The sequence below is a fragment of the Rhea pennata genome, chromosome 1, assembly GCF_028389875.1.
Source record: "Rhea pennata isolate bPtePen1 chromosome 1, bPtePen1.pri, whole genome shotgun sequence".
Classification (NCBI taxonomy): domain Eukaryota; kingdom Metazoa; phylum Chordata; class Aves; order Rheiformes; family Rheidae; genus Rhea; species Rhea pennata.
Genome location: NC_084663.1, coordinates 199,093,899 through 199,109,630, shown reverse-complemented (window position 1 = coordinate 199,109,630; position 15,732 = coordinate 199,093,899). Strand labels below are relative to the sequence as shown.

Genomic DNA, 15,732 nt, shown 5'->3' with positions numbered 1-15,732 from the left:
TATAAATGTCTATAGATGTCCCAATTTAAGTGTCTCAACCTATGTCCTGAATTTAAATCAAATAGTAAAGCAGAAGATAACTGGACTCAAGTACATCAGCACTTCTTTACTCTTCTGGGCATGAACTGCTCAGTGAAAAGACAATGTAAGCTGCTTTAGCATCTGCTGAATATTTATTTTGCTATCTCTAAATAATATCAGGTAAGATTTTCACCTAATCCTTTGGGTTTAATAACTTACAATGAAAGTACACAAAACTAGTCTTTGTTTTATGATCACCAGTATCTTCAGAAAGTGTCAGGTTTACTCCTTAGGGTGAAATTCAGTGATTAAAGGAATCATTTGGTCAGTAAAATTCATAAACATAACTTTGAGTAATAAAAGAAATTCTAGCTTAAAAATAAACAAAGAGCCAACTCTTTAGCTATCGAAAATTTTATTCAGTGTCACTTCATACAACTAAAATATGAAGGCTTGCGCTAGGAAAAAAAAAAACCCAAGAATGGTTTTACTGATCTCAAAACTGCAGGCACATCAATTTTAATCACTTACTATAAGTATGAAAGAGAGAGGGAAGGAAAACTGCCAATTAATCTAGTGAAAACAGTTAACATTTTGGAGATTGCCATTATTGGCTAAGACTTTTTTTAAAGAAATGCCAATTGTATTAGAATCTTTCTGCAGAAATGTGTCCCATTTCAGGAAAATTTCAATAAGAAATGAACATCAGTTCAAACCCTCTTGCTGTCTCGTCCAGAAAAAAATATATTCAATTCTTATTCGACAGAGGAGTGGCTTGACTGTCTCCTCCACCTAGTGGGGATGCACCAAACAACAGGCTACTGAGATAAAAAGTAGAGATTATGAAAACATATTCAAACTTCCATTACTAGCAAAACTGAAAATAAAATACTTGTTCTCTGTAGCAGCCCCAGCTGCAGCAACTGCAGCAATCGGAATAGATGATCATCGGAGTGGAATGTAAGAAGCAAATGCCTCCAGCTGAGGAATAAAGTCCATCAACAAAGGAAGGTGTATGGATGTGACAGCTTGCAGACCAGCTCTAGTGAGAACCTGAGGGGCTTCCCAGCACTAGCGTGTGGCAGCCACGGAGCTCCCAGACAGCATCTTACAGATTTAGGTCCCTAATGTAATATAAAAGGTATTTGCTCCAGCTAGTGACCTGAGAGCTTGCTTTGGCTTAGTTTTCCCTGAAACATTTGCTGTTAAGTTAATCAAACAATTAAAAATAACAGTCTCTTGCTTCCCAGAGACTCAACATAAATACCACTCTGTCTTCTTCTAAGGGCCAGATTTTCTGCAAGGGTAAATCAATAATTTCATGGGCTGAGGATCTGGCCTTAAAAGTCTATCTAGTGCATTAAAATCAGTGCAGCATCCTGGCAACAGAACAATTCCCCAGATTAATACTTGAGAGGAATTTTGGCAGTAAAGAAGCCCTATTTTGAAATGTTGCCATTTCTTTTAATTGGTGCTGACCACCACAGTTTCTTCTCTTGCGAACTGTACTGTTCCAGCAGGAGCTCCACTGTCGTTTTCCTCAATCTTCAGCGCAGCGTTGTCCAAGCCAGCACTGACAGGCGGTGGCAAAGCAGTGGGTTCTGCAGTCCGAGTTGGAGTGGAGCAATACAAAATGAAGCCCACCATGATGACAACGAAGGACAGGATATAAAGACCTGAAAACTGTCAGAGGAAAGAACAAAATGTGTTAAGTCTTGTCTGACGTAAAAACATAAAAATGCTGCCTTGTTTAAGAAATTGAAAGCTACACTTCCTTTTAAAAGAGTATTTTAATACAGATTATCACCATGATCAATATTCAGGCCTGAAAATCAAAATCCAACAGCACCATTCACTGATAAAGTTGCTTACTGTTTTTCTTTCTCTCAGCCTCAACTCTCTCCTACTGGGTATTTTCTTAGGTCTACATGAAAAAATCTTAACAGAACAAACGGCTCTAAATGTGGTGATAGGAAAGGACAGCAGTTTTACAACTGAAATGTATACTGAAGCACTATATCCCTAAGAGAATTTTGTTTTAACACAGTCAGATATTCCATTTCCTTCCAAGAGAAGAATCTGTCCATTCTACTGCAAGTCACCAGAATCACTAGTTCTCTGCACTGCTCTTTCAACTACCTGCAGGGCTAGATAAATGTTATTACTGGGCAAAAACCTGTTTGCTCTCTACACATAGAAAGTTTCTGAAGAGAGGGAGACCAAGATTCCTTGTACAAGTTAAACATTTGTGCTACTTACTGGAAGTGAACAGTTAGAGCCATATGAGGTAAGAATATGGACTGCTGTGGTACATCAAGCATTTGATTCACTGTCATTTGCTTAATTGTTCAAATTCTAAAAATTGGCAATATTCATCCATCTTGACAGAAAAATAAATGCTTACTTCATAATGCTGGATTTAGTAATACAAAGTGCTTGAGTCATACACATCCAGGAACAGTTTTTCAAGAGGTTTGCTAAAATTCACCTTATTCTCTTTGCCAAGCCATACTGACTTCAACTGTAGGATGATGGACATAGCATATCTTATATCCCATTGTCAGGACATTTGAAAGTTCTAGACCTCAATGGAAGCAGTATTTTTACTCAGGACAGTTGGGTCACAGTCAAGATTTTCAACAGAGCCTGAGAAATTCCAAAATACACCCAACCCCCCCTGAGCTTCCTTAGACTTGCTTGAAAAATCAGTTCTACCTTAAGCAGCAGAGCTGGATGCAATGAATGATAGGAGTTGGAAAGGCACAGGACTTTGATCCAAAAAAGACCAAGGTATCTGCAATTAAGGCTCTGCAATTCCCAGAAGGCAGTCAGTTGCTTTGGAAAGTGCCCTGAACCCTTGGAAGGCACCATGCAAGTGGACGAGCAGGCTGAAACACACCAGCCCTCTCTCTTCACCTTGCTGGCTGCTACCCTTGAGGTAGGCTTGGACTCAAACCATTCACGTCAGGAATGAAGTCACGTTCAGGAAGGGACAAGCTCTGAAAACCTCCTGATGGAGGCAGCAGCAGTGTCAGTTGTCCTACCCATGACTGAACCAGTCTCATCAAACAGGTAGAGCTTGAGTCTGTACCAAGGCACCCACACAGCTTCTCCAGAGTGCAGTCTAAGGACGTGACTGAGCATGTGTTTGCATGCAACTAAATGCAGCTGACAGGCAAGTTTGAGCAGGTGGAGTAATGCCTAGATCCCCTCTAATAGTGCATACAAGAATATAGGTCTCCTTGATGCTAATCCAAAAATCTATAGGTGAATGGATCTTTCCAGAAACATCAAATAGATGTATCCGACATCCTGCTCACCCAGTGCTCCAGCACCAACATCGAGGATGCTCTGTTGAAGCCTCCACCCAAGAGTATCAATCCTCTCAAGGCAAAACATCTTTTTTTCTTTCACATAACAGCAAGACTCCCTGTTTTCTTTTAAAACCTAGATGCTGGGGAAAGAGCAGTTTATCATGCCCAGCTTTTACAGAATATCAACACACTTAGATCACCAAGCCAGGAAGTGGGAGATGCAGGCAATGTCCCTTCTAGTACCCCCCGCAGTGCCAGTCCGCAGGCACTGTGCCGTGACGGCTCCTACTGTTCAGTAGCTAGCTCCCTCTCCGGCACACTTTTGGCCTGTCCTCTTCCAAAGTATTCCAGACGCCATTCGGAAGATAGCGTAAGCCAGGGACAACAGATAGCTTGGATGCAGCCCTTCACTTTAGAGGGCAAGAAGGTTTAGCCATAGGGATGAGAATAGTCCCTAGCACTGTTCAGTTTACAGCTCCAAGTTGTAGTCCCAAGGCAAGGCTCCCCTGAGTTGGGAGGTTCACACTGTCATCATCTGCTGCCGAGACAAGTGCCTGACCTATACGTTAACGCTAGTTGGTCTGCCTGCTCCAGTCATGCCTCGGACAGAAAAACTGCATGGCATAGAGGAAAGGGTAGATTAGAGAGCACAACTGCTGAAGCTTCATGGTTAAGACATAATCTGAAGTCATTGAATAGAATAGGATTTAGAACAGGGACTACACCACTTAATTAGTTCTTCTAGTCCTGTATGAGGACAAAATTTTGGGAACAATCATTTTTAGATTGTTTAGCCCTATTTTGGAGAAGCATGGGGAGACACTCCTATCCCTACACATTTAGTTGATGAGTTTTAAGATAGCCATTTATGCAGTAAGGATAGTATTAGCATGTGAGTATAATGCATTATATGCATATTTATATATAAACTCACACAATGCATATGCAGATGATATCACATTAAAATGTCTTCCTTTTAACTATCAGAGTGCTTCCCTTCCCCCTTATTTCAGAGTGAGAGCAGCACTAAACCATTTTATTATCAGTTCAGAGGGAAGAGTTTATCTTATTCTGGAGTTATGCTGAGGCTTCTTAGAATTGATTAATTAATCTGAGAGTAGACACAGTCATCAAGACAGGGCACAAAAAAAATGTAATATAGCTTTGATACAAGACCTCATTATGTACTAGTAGATATTGAAACAGGTATCCTTAACCATGCTGCTCCAACAGGCCTATGCCCTTTTGAGGGGGTGAAAGCACGGCCTCTGTGGCCTCTCTCTCTCTCTCTCTCTTTTTTAATATAGTTTCAAATGCAGCAACTTTATTGCTTCAGACATTGATTTCAGTCATACATGTGCAGCTTATATCCCTTTATTCAATAACCAGTCTAAAGACTACTTTAAATGTGACAGGCTGACTGTAACTCCATCTAGTGTCCATATTTGCAGTGTACCTTTTCCCTAAAAGTTTAGGCAACAGAAACACTTGAAGAGCATTTTTAAGGTGTTTTGAGGGGTTCTTCTTCTTAGACATTCTTGCATATTTGCCATCACATTTCACAACTTTTGTGTAGCTGAGCGAGTACATAATGACAGATGAAGTAATGAGCTGAAGATGCATTTGAAGTATCATAGAATCACAGAATCAGTAAGGTTGGAAGGGACCTCTGGAGATCATCTGGATCTAGATCATCCTAGAGCGCAAGTAATCCAAGGTTTTACTGACTCCAGTGGCAGCTAAGGACTTGCAGCACCTTGTAAAAACAGGAATGTAATATTTCTTCACACCAGCTCTCTATGTATAATGAGCTCATTAGAAGCAAGCACAGCAATGATTAGCTATAGAGTAAAAGAAGCTTATCAAAGCAGTTATGCCAAATTCATATTTCACATTAAATGGACTAATTTGGGGCTGGGAACCTGACTGCACGTTCCCACGCCGTACTCAAGCTAAGAACTCATACATGTTGGGCTCAGCCTCTGCTGCACCAGGACGTGTTTGTGCTGCTTCCGTTTCAGAGCAGGCTCAGACAACAGCAACTCAGAGCTCCCCACAGCTCAGCTCCTTCCACTCTGCAGCCCTGCCAAGCCTTGAGTGGCTTACCGTGAAATACCATTTAGTAATGGGCAAATCTTTCCTTATCGAATAAGAATGGAGAGTGATTTCTTGCATTTCTGTTTGTAGATTCCTGCATCTGGTGTGCTTTCTAATCCAGGAAATGTCCTGTCTGATGTTTTTGCTCAAGAGGAAAAGAAACTATATGGTAACTTGGCAAGATTTTCTACTGCTAAGTATAGTGTTAAAAGCCCTGAAAAAATCAGGGTCCCTGAGTTCTTGGTTCCTAAGTTATCTCAAATCCTGATTACTAAAGATGTTGCATTATTAGTGCTCCCTTTTTTTGTTATTTGATGGTTTCCAACCACAGATGCAAGCTCATTCTAGTAGAGCTGTCCTCCTCCTCCTCCAGAGAGCCTTCTCTTGAATGTTTAGCGTTGTACTTCGCTATTCCCTCTGTCCCCCCATGAAAAACATACAGTAGTTTCAAGCACTACTTGTTCCATCTTGCCATGTGAAGACTCAAACAAAATAATTAAATCAACTTGCATCTAAGTCATTTAGCCATTTCTCCCACTTCTCATTGGGTCTTTTTATTCACACATATTTTAATATACACCTGAAATGCTCTCATAATGCAGCCCCAAAGTCTTCTCTAATTCATTTTCCCCTTTTTCTACCAGAATACCTTGCAGTCAGTAATTATGGAATGATCTGCTCACAAGAAAATCTCTCCCCCCAAAAAGTTAAAATCCTACAGTTTAAAAGTTTATGTACATCCTTTCCAAAGCTTTTGCCTATTTCTTCATTTTAACTATTACAGATACTGCTCTCTAATCACTTCTTGCATTAAAATCTGAGTGCTGGTGCTAAAACGTGGTTTTGGAAGTGAGAAATGAATTTTTAAATTTTTTCAAATTAACTATGGTTTCCTATATTCATTTTTAATAGATGATTTGCAGTTTGAAGCAGTAGTTTGGTGCAAATTTTCAAACCAAAGATGGTGAGGAAAATCAATAGCTAGGAATGTCTTGGAAAGGAAATTCTAGCCCAAAATTGGATCCTAGTATAGCCTGTTGGATTCTAAAATAAATTGGCTGTCGCTTTCAGAAACAAATCCGACATAAAAGCTTCTGGCTCTCCATAATGCTGGAAAGAAAGCAACCACATGGAATAATACAAATTAAGCATCTTAAGCAAGTTTCACAAGCTTCTAAGTCCTTCCAGCCACTGCACAACTCAATTACTCCAGTTGCTACAGTGAGCTAGGTTCCCACAAATGACTCTGGATGAAGAGGAATGAAATCTCTCCAGCACTGTACTTTAGCTTCGGTAGACACCTCAGAAAATATTTGAGAGAGCAATAAAAATAACTGCCTCTTGCAAAGCACACAGAACTACATATTTATCTGCATTTTTTTTCAGTTCCTTTAGTTTCTCCTCACAAGTGATTCTGAGAGATCTTGATTCTTCTCCTGAGATGTTTGTAATAAATAAATTAAACTTGTAAAAGAAAACATTATTTTCTGAAAACCAAGTCAAGCCACCACTGCCTTAGACACCGAAATCATTTCAGCACAATTGGATTCAAAGGCTGTGTTTGTGAGAGAGAGATGAACCAAATCTAACACACACAAACTCCGTGGAGGTCCAAATAGGAATTAAAATAAGAATCTATCATTAGAGATAATAAATAATTTACTGGGGATTCTAATCAAGTATGAAATTGTTTTACAATCACTAACTACCTAATGGTGCAAGGCTATGTAATTAATTATGTCCTTCTGGTTGATATCTGACAGCGATGAATGATAAAATCTGTAAAAATATAAAACTGAAAAATTTTGAGGGGCTAATAAGAACATTATGTTTTATTTATAGTTTTGAAGTAAAAACTTAACTGAAACTATGATGAATGAATGAAACTACCTACCTTATAGAAAAACAGGAAAAGTCCAAAAAAAAGACTGTAGAGATCTGCAGTCAGAATGCCCAAGTTGACTGAGGTTGCACTAGTAACTTTAATCACTACTGGCATGAAGCTATACAGCCCAAACATACACAGAGCAAATGCTGTGAACAGTAATGCTGTAAAAAAGAGATGACAGTTTAAAGTAAAGACACTAAACTATGATTCTAAAGAAGACAAATATTATTCAGATGTTTTAGATCATGCATCCTGTAATCTTATCTCTTTACTAAGTTTCAGAGTTTGCAGAAAATAAATGTGTCCGTGACAACGTAAGAAGGTTGTTACTTAACACAGAGAAAAAGAAAGTGAAAAAAGCACCATTCTAGGACTAAATGACTATTAGTTTTTCCAATGTTCGGAAAAAGTGCATACCATTTTGTCAAAAACATACCAATTTTCCAGTTCCACTGAATTTTCATTATATCCTTATGTTCCACAATGGCTCTAGAGTTAAAGAAAAAATATCAAACAGTTTAAAAAAAAAGTATTCAAATAGAGAATTTAATTACCAGAATATAAAGGAAACATTTTGATTTATAATCCCTGATTTTTTTGTTTGAAATTTTATTAAATAACAATAACTCCAAAGTCTAACAAGCATGAAAAAAAGCTTGAGAATTCAATTGCTTGAAAGTCAAGAGCACTTTCATTTTTATGCCTTCCTTCTAGGCTTTTTCATCCTTCAGAGATTCAGTTCTATTTGATATATCATTTGAGGAAATGATTAACTATAATGAAGAGAAATGAGAAACATAAAATTCTTTAGTGCATATGGTCTCTTAGTCTAACACATTTATTTGTAAGAGTATACATGCTACATTTTAAACTTAAGTTTAATATGGAAGCCATCCTGCTAATCATTATCTCCTTAAGCTTTCTACAGAGAAAACCCATTAAGAAATACATTCCTGTGAACAGTCGTCAGCCTACTAAGTGTCCTCATGAAGGTCAATAAAATCAAAAATACAGGCAAGCATGATACATATTCAATCTGCAGGATTTGAGCTTTAGAATTGCTGTAATAAGGGTAAATAAAAACGATATAGAATGGATACTACACAACAATAAAAATGGAATTCAAATGAAAAGACTCCCATATAAACCAAATACAGAGTTAGCAAAGAAATTAATTTAATAATAACGATGTCATTTCATGGTAGACAAGTAATCATCTGTAGAATATTCTTAATTAATTTTAAAATAAATATATTAGATCCTTACAGCTGTAGACCGCTGATAATAGTCCCAAACAAGCCCACCATTCCTAGAAACTCCACTCTGCTCAGATTTTTCACAATGTATTCCTCACTCACATTAGAAATGGCATACAAAGAAGCACCAAGAAGAACTAAGACATCTCCAATCACCACGTCACTTCCTGTACAGAAATATTAATCCAAAATAAGGGTAATGCTGCAAACACTTTTCAAGTTTCCTTAAAAAAAACAAGCAAATTCATCCCAAACATCTCTGTCTTTCTAGCACCTCTCAGGGTAAGGGGAAATGATGTGTATGTGTGAACGTAGATCAGTTGCTCGGCACCTCAACGCTAACGCTGTTAATGGCTTGTATTACCCTTGCAGGGCACGGAATGAGCCAAACTTCACATTCAAATCACATTCTGACCAAGGCACCACTTTCTGGTTTGGTCCAATTTTCCCTGGTTCTCCGGGATGTCAGGCATCACAGGAACTCGAGAGGAATTGCAGACTAGTGCCGCAGTCCAGCTTTCAGACTATTGCTCCTGCTTTTGCACTAAGGCCTAATTCAAGTCTTGCCAAGTCAATTTATTGATTTCTGTGGGACCTAGACAAAGCTTCAAGTTTATAACAGTTCTGAAGCAGGTGCTGTAGACGTGTGGTATCAGGTATCACGTGAAATATTTGTACTGTGCTAATGGGACTCCCTGTAACACAGTCACTCATTAAGTAAATGTCATTATGGATTCGCTCAGTGGTGAGACAAGAGCTGCTTGAATTGATTTAAAATTTCCTTCCCTGAGTTGGCAATCACTGAGGAGATACGTCTGGAATACGAGGGAAAGCAGTACTAAGGATATCCATGCCAACGAATAAAACACAACTGTCCTAAAGTCTCAGGGGAAGATTTTTCTCCTTCAGCAGTCTGACATACTTGTACTACATAGCATTGATGCTAACCCTCAGTTTGTCATGCCATCTTACCTGCAGCAGATGTCCCAAAATAAAGCTAAACAGGCTTATCCCTGTGCTGTCCGATGCAGTTGATGCTACATTCCTCTTCCCGCTAAAATATACCTCAACTTATATCCACTGGGGTTCAAAATAAGATCACTATGGTGTGGCCTGATTTGGGCTTCTGGCATAGAGAAGATGAAGCCAGTCCTAACCTACGCTCCTTTGGGTGCAGGAACCCAGAGGTCAGGCTGCCTCTGGGAGGCCCCAGCATTTCCCTGCATTCTGCCCACGTCTCCGCTGGCCCTGGCATCACAGGACAGCGCTTTCCAGACCTTGCGGATAGATAGACTATTTCTTATGGGTCTGCAAAAGATAACTCAAAGAAATCAGTCTGTTATTAAGTAACATTTGATTCGCTATTCATGCTCAGGGAAAATCTTCAGGGAATTGCAGATCAGAAAAGTCTGGCAGCAGTAGGCCAAGAGTGTAAGCAAGATGAGGTCTGCAGGGAGACGTAGCATCTTTTATTAGACCACCTCACACGATTAGTAAGAGCAACCAAGTTTTCAAGAAAAAGGTCTTTCATCGGGGCCAATAAGCAGCAGTAAACTTCAAGCTTAACACAGGTGTTTCAAGATGGAAGAAATAATCCAAATCTATAAGCTAACAAATTTCATAGCTCCTTATAAAATCGACATCTCCTCAGCTACTATCTTCTTGGCCAGGAAATATAAATAGTAGTTTATCATCTCCTTTTCTTGCTTAATATAAAACTACATCCATTCCCCCAAGTTTGCTCCTCTTTGTCCTTTGAAAGTTAGACCAGCGCAGGGACCACATCTCTGCATTTCCCCCACGTGAGAAAGCTTTCCTTACCTTCACTGTCCTGCCTCCCCGCCAGTACGTCTGCGCCCACCATTGTTCCTACACCCAGCAAACAGATAGCAACAGCAATGAAGTGGATCAGTTTGTATCTTGCACGGAGAATGAACCACGACAAAGCCATCAGCACAGGAATCCCAAAACAATCCAGTAGCTGTGTGTACAGAGGAACAATTTTAATTAGAAACCTACCCTAAGCTTGGACATCACTATCCTGAAAGCAAATGTACAAGATCTTACCTTCCATCGCTTCCATCGGACATTAGCCTGTTGAAAGGCACAAACAACCCCAACAGACTAGTTTGAATGGAAGGGTCAAACCTACATTTTACCATGAAAAGCATTTTGCAAGCGAATAAGGGGTGTTGGGGGAAAGGCTTCACTTTCACCTATTAGAAACTCACAGATCTAGAAGCTCTTCCAACAAGGAATCTAATCAATCTGCCCAGCTTCACAAATCAGCTCTAGGTTGTTTCACCTAGTCCACATTGCTCCCCACGACATTAATGCAAGAAAGTGGTTCACTGACACTTCATTTTTTCCATCAGGTTGTGTCTTTCCTTTCTTTCTTTACAGGTTTCAGCTGTATTTGTTTATTAGCTCATCTTTTCACTCCTCTTCAAAACTCCAATTAGAATTTAGGGCTGAGTGTACACAATGTAAAAAACTGGAACTATTAGAGTATACAATTGATCTAATTTTACATCAGAGTGAATAAGACAATAATCGGACCGTAAAGTTTTGTATCTGGCTTTTTTTTTTTTTTTTTTCTTACTGAGGAAGAGTTGGTACATGTGATGGAAGAAACATGCAGTCGATGGCAGGAAGACAGGAAGGAGAGAGCAGGTTTCCTAGGGCCACCTCCTCAGTGTTCTAGCTTGCCACAAAATCACGCACAACACATCAATCAATGCATTTTCAGTCCACTTCCCTATTACAGCCAACTCTGAATTATTCAAGAAGGTACTTCTCTCTGTAATTTATCCATGATACAGCAGCAAGGACACAAAAGACTGTTCGAGCCCAGATGCACTTCAGACATGTTTACAGGCACTGTCCTGAGTAGACTTATCAGCTAAAGTTCAAGGATGTCTGCACTCAATGACAAGCAGCAACATCAATTTCCCTCCCCTTTCTCCATTATTCAGCTCTGTATGTTGCTAAACTCTTATGTATGGAAGCTCCACATTAACAGAAAGGCAAAGGTAAACCCACAAATGTTTTACCTATTCCCCTTTATTACAGAAAATCAAGACTCAGTTATATACAAAAAACAGAAAAATACGGTGCAGCATAAAATGGACATAATGTTTGAGAATAACCAAATAATACAAGTGACATTGAGCTAACCATAACTGGTTTTAATATTTAATTCAATAAAACAGATTTGTTTCTGAATTTGTCCAGAGGAAAAAATGAGAGGCGTATTTTCTGGCCTGCCTCAGTTTAGTGCCATGAAAGTACATAAGCTAACGATCTAGAGCAGAACATAGCCTTCCAAAGACAGCTCTCAAATTACTCCTAAATGCCAGCTCTTAAAACGTGGCCTCTTGAAGTCACTTTGAAGTTTTAGGGCCAGGTCAATAGGACCACGGCATATTTGTTACAATCAAAATAATAACCCTTAGTCCTTAATGTTCATTACTGACATCTGTCTCTCTAAATGTAAGACTTTTCAATGTTCTCCTGTGCTTACTTCTGTTAGTTCATTCATCACTTACAAGGGTTTTAACCAAACTTGTAGAACTGTCATGAGAAGGTTTTTATTTGCTCATAACTACATATATTGAGTCGTACTAGGACAGCATTAAGGGAAGTTAATACAGGTTAAGTCCTAATGGTGCTCTCTAATCCTTCCATCTATTTATCTGTGTTTCCTGGATTGTCTCCAGCTTGCTCAGTTTAAGAAGTCTGTGTAAAAGCATAGGCACATATTTAGGCGTTATTAGCAGACATTAGAACAACACTAGTCCTAATACCCGGTACCATGTATTTCAATACAGCTTTGCTCTATCTAAGAGTATCACACTGTAAGTTTCTATCTGATCACAGGCTTTTTTTTTTTTCTCTTTTATCTACACTAAGAACATTTTTAACACTTCCCCTGAATGTGTTTGTTTTTTCTAGTATCAAACAAGAAATGTCATTTATCTGTTTCATCAAAATGTATGATTTAGCTCTCCCAACACTGTTTTTCCACCTTTAGTCTCAACTAGTTTGTTCTGAGTACAAAAGTATATTTGAAAGTGCTGAGTCTTAAACAAAGATTTCTGTGGTATGAAATTATAATCACTAAAGCCAAGAAATATTGCAAAAATAAAAAAGGAAAATTTTCATCTCCTTGGTAGTAAACATATCATTTCTTTTTAATAAGTAAACTTTCACTTCCCCATTTATGGAGATGCTACCATGCAGCCTTCTAACCTCCAAGCAGTTTTTCAACCCAAAAGAGTAGAACAAAATCCTTTAAAAAGAAAAAAAAAAAAGGTTTAATTAGTGTGTTAAGGTTTCAGAGATAATGAACCACAATCTCATTAACACTGGATGGGGAATTGCTGCATTCAGACCAATAACATACTCTAGAGCTATGGCACCCTGGTATGCAAGAAGACTTGCATTCAGGACAGACAGGCACCAGATGATGAAGAACTTACACTGGTAACCTGTTCCAGTGGACAATTATCCTCAATTACAAACAAAAGAAATCTGATTCCCAACTACTGGATCTTGCTTTGCCTTCATCTACTAGGTTCAAAGAGTTTTCTGGAGGAAAATGTTCTCTTCTGTGTAGGATCAAGATCAAAGAGGTGCAAAGCAAACTGTAACATCACAATGAATTTATGCCAATGGAACCATTTAAAAGGATAAGATTTATTCAGGCTTTATGACATTTATAGCAGTACTAGTAGGCACCAATTGCTAGTGCCAGTACAGCCTCAGCAAACCCTCATTTTGTTCAATTCTGCTCTGCATTTTTACAGGGAGAATAAAAGATAACTTGTTGATTTGATTTACATCTTGATTCAAACCAGGTTTCAACCACACTGCTTGTAAGAAGGTTTTAATGATAGGGTAAATTATTAACAGATGTTTTAATAAATGGTTAAGCAATTATCATAGATTGTTAGAGGTCGTTAGTTTGCTCACAACTGCCAGCTCCAGACAGCTTAGACAGTAAGAAAGCTCAACAGCTCATCCTGTTTGCTTGCCTGTATGGCTCCCATAGGGCAGCCACCAGACACACTCTCCAGAGGCACACACTACGTTTTCTCCTGCTGTGGTTAATACTCTTCTATGAACTGATATCCTGTCTACAGCTGCCTATTAAATGCCCCTACCTGAACTGTGTAAAGAACAAATACTAACTAGACTTAATAACATATTAACAATGTGGAGCCACACTGCTTGTTTCGTGCTATGAAATATGCAGTCAAACATGTTACACAGAGCAGCCCAGTCAAGTCCTGTCGCAAGACTGAAACATATGCACCTCGCAGTGAAGTCCTACTGGCACTGTCTCAACTAGGGCTGAATAAAGAGTTGCAGTTGTGGACCAAAGGCTTTCTTCTTTATTTACAGAGAAATGAGAGTTGCCATCCCAATGTTATCTCTGTAAAAATCTCCCAAACCTTTCCTTGCAATGCTAACATTTGATAATTAGACAAAAATCATTTTTGTTTCTTCTGCACATGTGTGAAAATACATGGAAGTTCCTTGCTGAGCGGAAACTTATCTTTGAAAAAAATCATGAGGCTGAGCTAAAGCTCCAGTCAGCCAGCATTTCAACAGTGATCACAATGTGTTCAGAAAAGGTGTGATATATTCCTGCCTTGTTTTTGTGCTTCCTGAGTATCTATTTATGGCCACTACTGAAGACAGAATATTAGACTAAGTGCTCTGAACCAGGATGGCCATTCTTATATACTAATGTAGTTGCAGAACTGCTTGCTCCTGGAGCAAATAACAGATCTTTCTGTCCTGAATTTCATTTCTGACAAAGGTGAAGAACTGGGTACTTCATGAGATATGCACGAAATCGTACTGCAGCAGGCAGTTACAACAAATTCCTAACACTGAACTGACACTTAAAGAGGCATCAGTCTGAAGGTTATCACATGAGAAGGTTCAGCAAACATCTGAGTTTGGTGACTGGGCAAGAAGACCAATTGTATCTATTCTTTCTTAATTTCTATGGAAGAAGTCACATGAATAGCTTTATTCCTTCTGAGAATTTGGACCAAAGTCCTGGCTTCTTCGGCTGTGAATTATATGATCAAACAATGTTTCAGTTATCAGCTTAACTTGGTCTTGAGACAGAAACATGTCACTGTTAAAACTCTAATTTCTTAGACATTACTCATAAGTAAATTAAAAGCCTAATGAGCCATAATATGTAAGTATGAAGTGGAAAACATGACAATGACAATCCTTCAGGCATACGTTTTTGTTCTTTAAACAGCATGAGGAAAAGTCATTGCAGTTTTCTGAGGGGAACCCAGATCACAGGAGTTTATTGCTTTTCGGGTGTTTCTTTTAAATATTAACCTTTATCACTTTGACTCTGTGAATCACTGGATAGCTAAATACCCCTTTTCAGCTAACAGCAAAATCCATATGGACTTTATTCTTTTATTTAAATAAGAGGGACCATGAACCAGGCCACAGATCTACATTAAGGAAGAACAAGCAGAAGTCAGCTCAGTCACTGAAACATTCAGTTCTTGCTTCTGCACTGTCCCTTCTCTTGCTGCAGCAAAAGCAGTTTTGGAGGCACACAGTAAGCTAATTCAGGGAAACAACATAGCTTATCAATTTTCTGACAAAAGATAGTGTTTTTTTCTAACCTTGTTCAGTTCCCTGAGCCAGTTTTTGATGTTGTAGCTCAAGGAAGATGGCTGTGCAAGCTTAGGAACAAGCCGCTGGAGGCAGGAGGATGGCACTACTCTTCCAGCAGTAGTGCCAGCTCACATGTGCATGCAGTGACAAAGAGACTACAGCCTTAGTCTGTCTGCTACTGGAGCTATTTACAAATGCAAGATTTTCCTGATGTAGTGAGACAGCACCAACCACTGGTATTGCAGAGGATGCTACTGTTTACTGTCACTTCAGGAGCCTGGCAAGCTGATGTCCCTTCCCTCTTACAGTGAGGGGTCAGAACTGAAGCACCACATCCCAAAGCCACAAAGTTGGCTCCCTCGCTGCATAGGTCAGAAACATCTGCTGACTTCCAGTACTTTCTATCAAAAATACTTAGAGATCAACACAAGAGTTGAAGCCAATTTTCTCCGCTCCCTGGAAACAATTACTCATGATGCAGGATGTTCTTCTC

General features: G+C 39.0%; 1 protein-coding gene across 1 annotated transcript in view; it reads right to left on the bottom strand.

The window, feature by feature from the left end:
- Nucleotides 1-434: 434 nt before the first annotated feature.
- The window catches only part of SLC35F2 (solute carrier family 35 member F2), a 45,132-nt gene continuing 29,834 nt past the window's right edge, over nucleotides 435-15,732 (bottom strand). The window contains exons 7-11 of the mRNA XM_062583963.1: nucleotides 10,398-10,557; nucleotides 8,587-8,743; nucleotides 7,757-7,809; nucleotides 7,327-7,481; nucleotides 435-1,704 (exon numbers count right to left, since the gene is read on the bottom strand). Of these exons, the coding sequence (XP_062439947.1) occupies nucleotides 1,486-1,704; nucleotides 7,327-7,481; nucleotides 7,757-7,809; nucleotides 8,587-8,743; nucleotides 10,398-10,557 (744 nt within the window). The 3' untranslated portion in view covers nucleotides 435-1,485. The remainder of the gene's footprint in view (nucleotides 1,705-7,326; nucleotides 7,482-7,756; nucleotides 7,810-8,586; nucleotides 8,744-10,397; nucleotides 10,558-15,732) is intronic.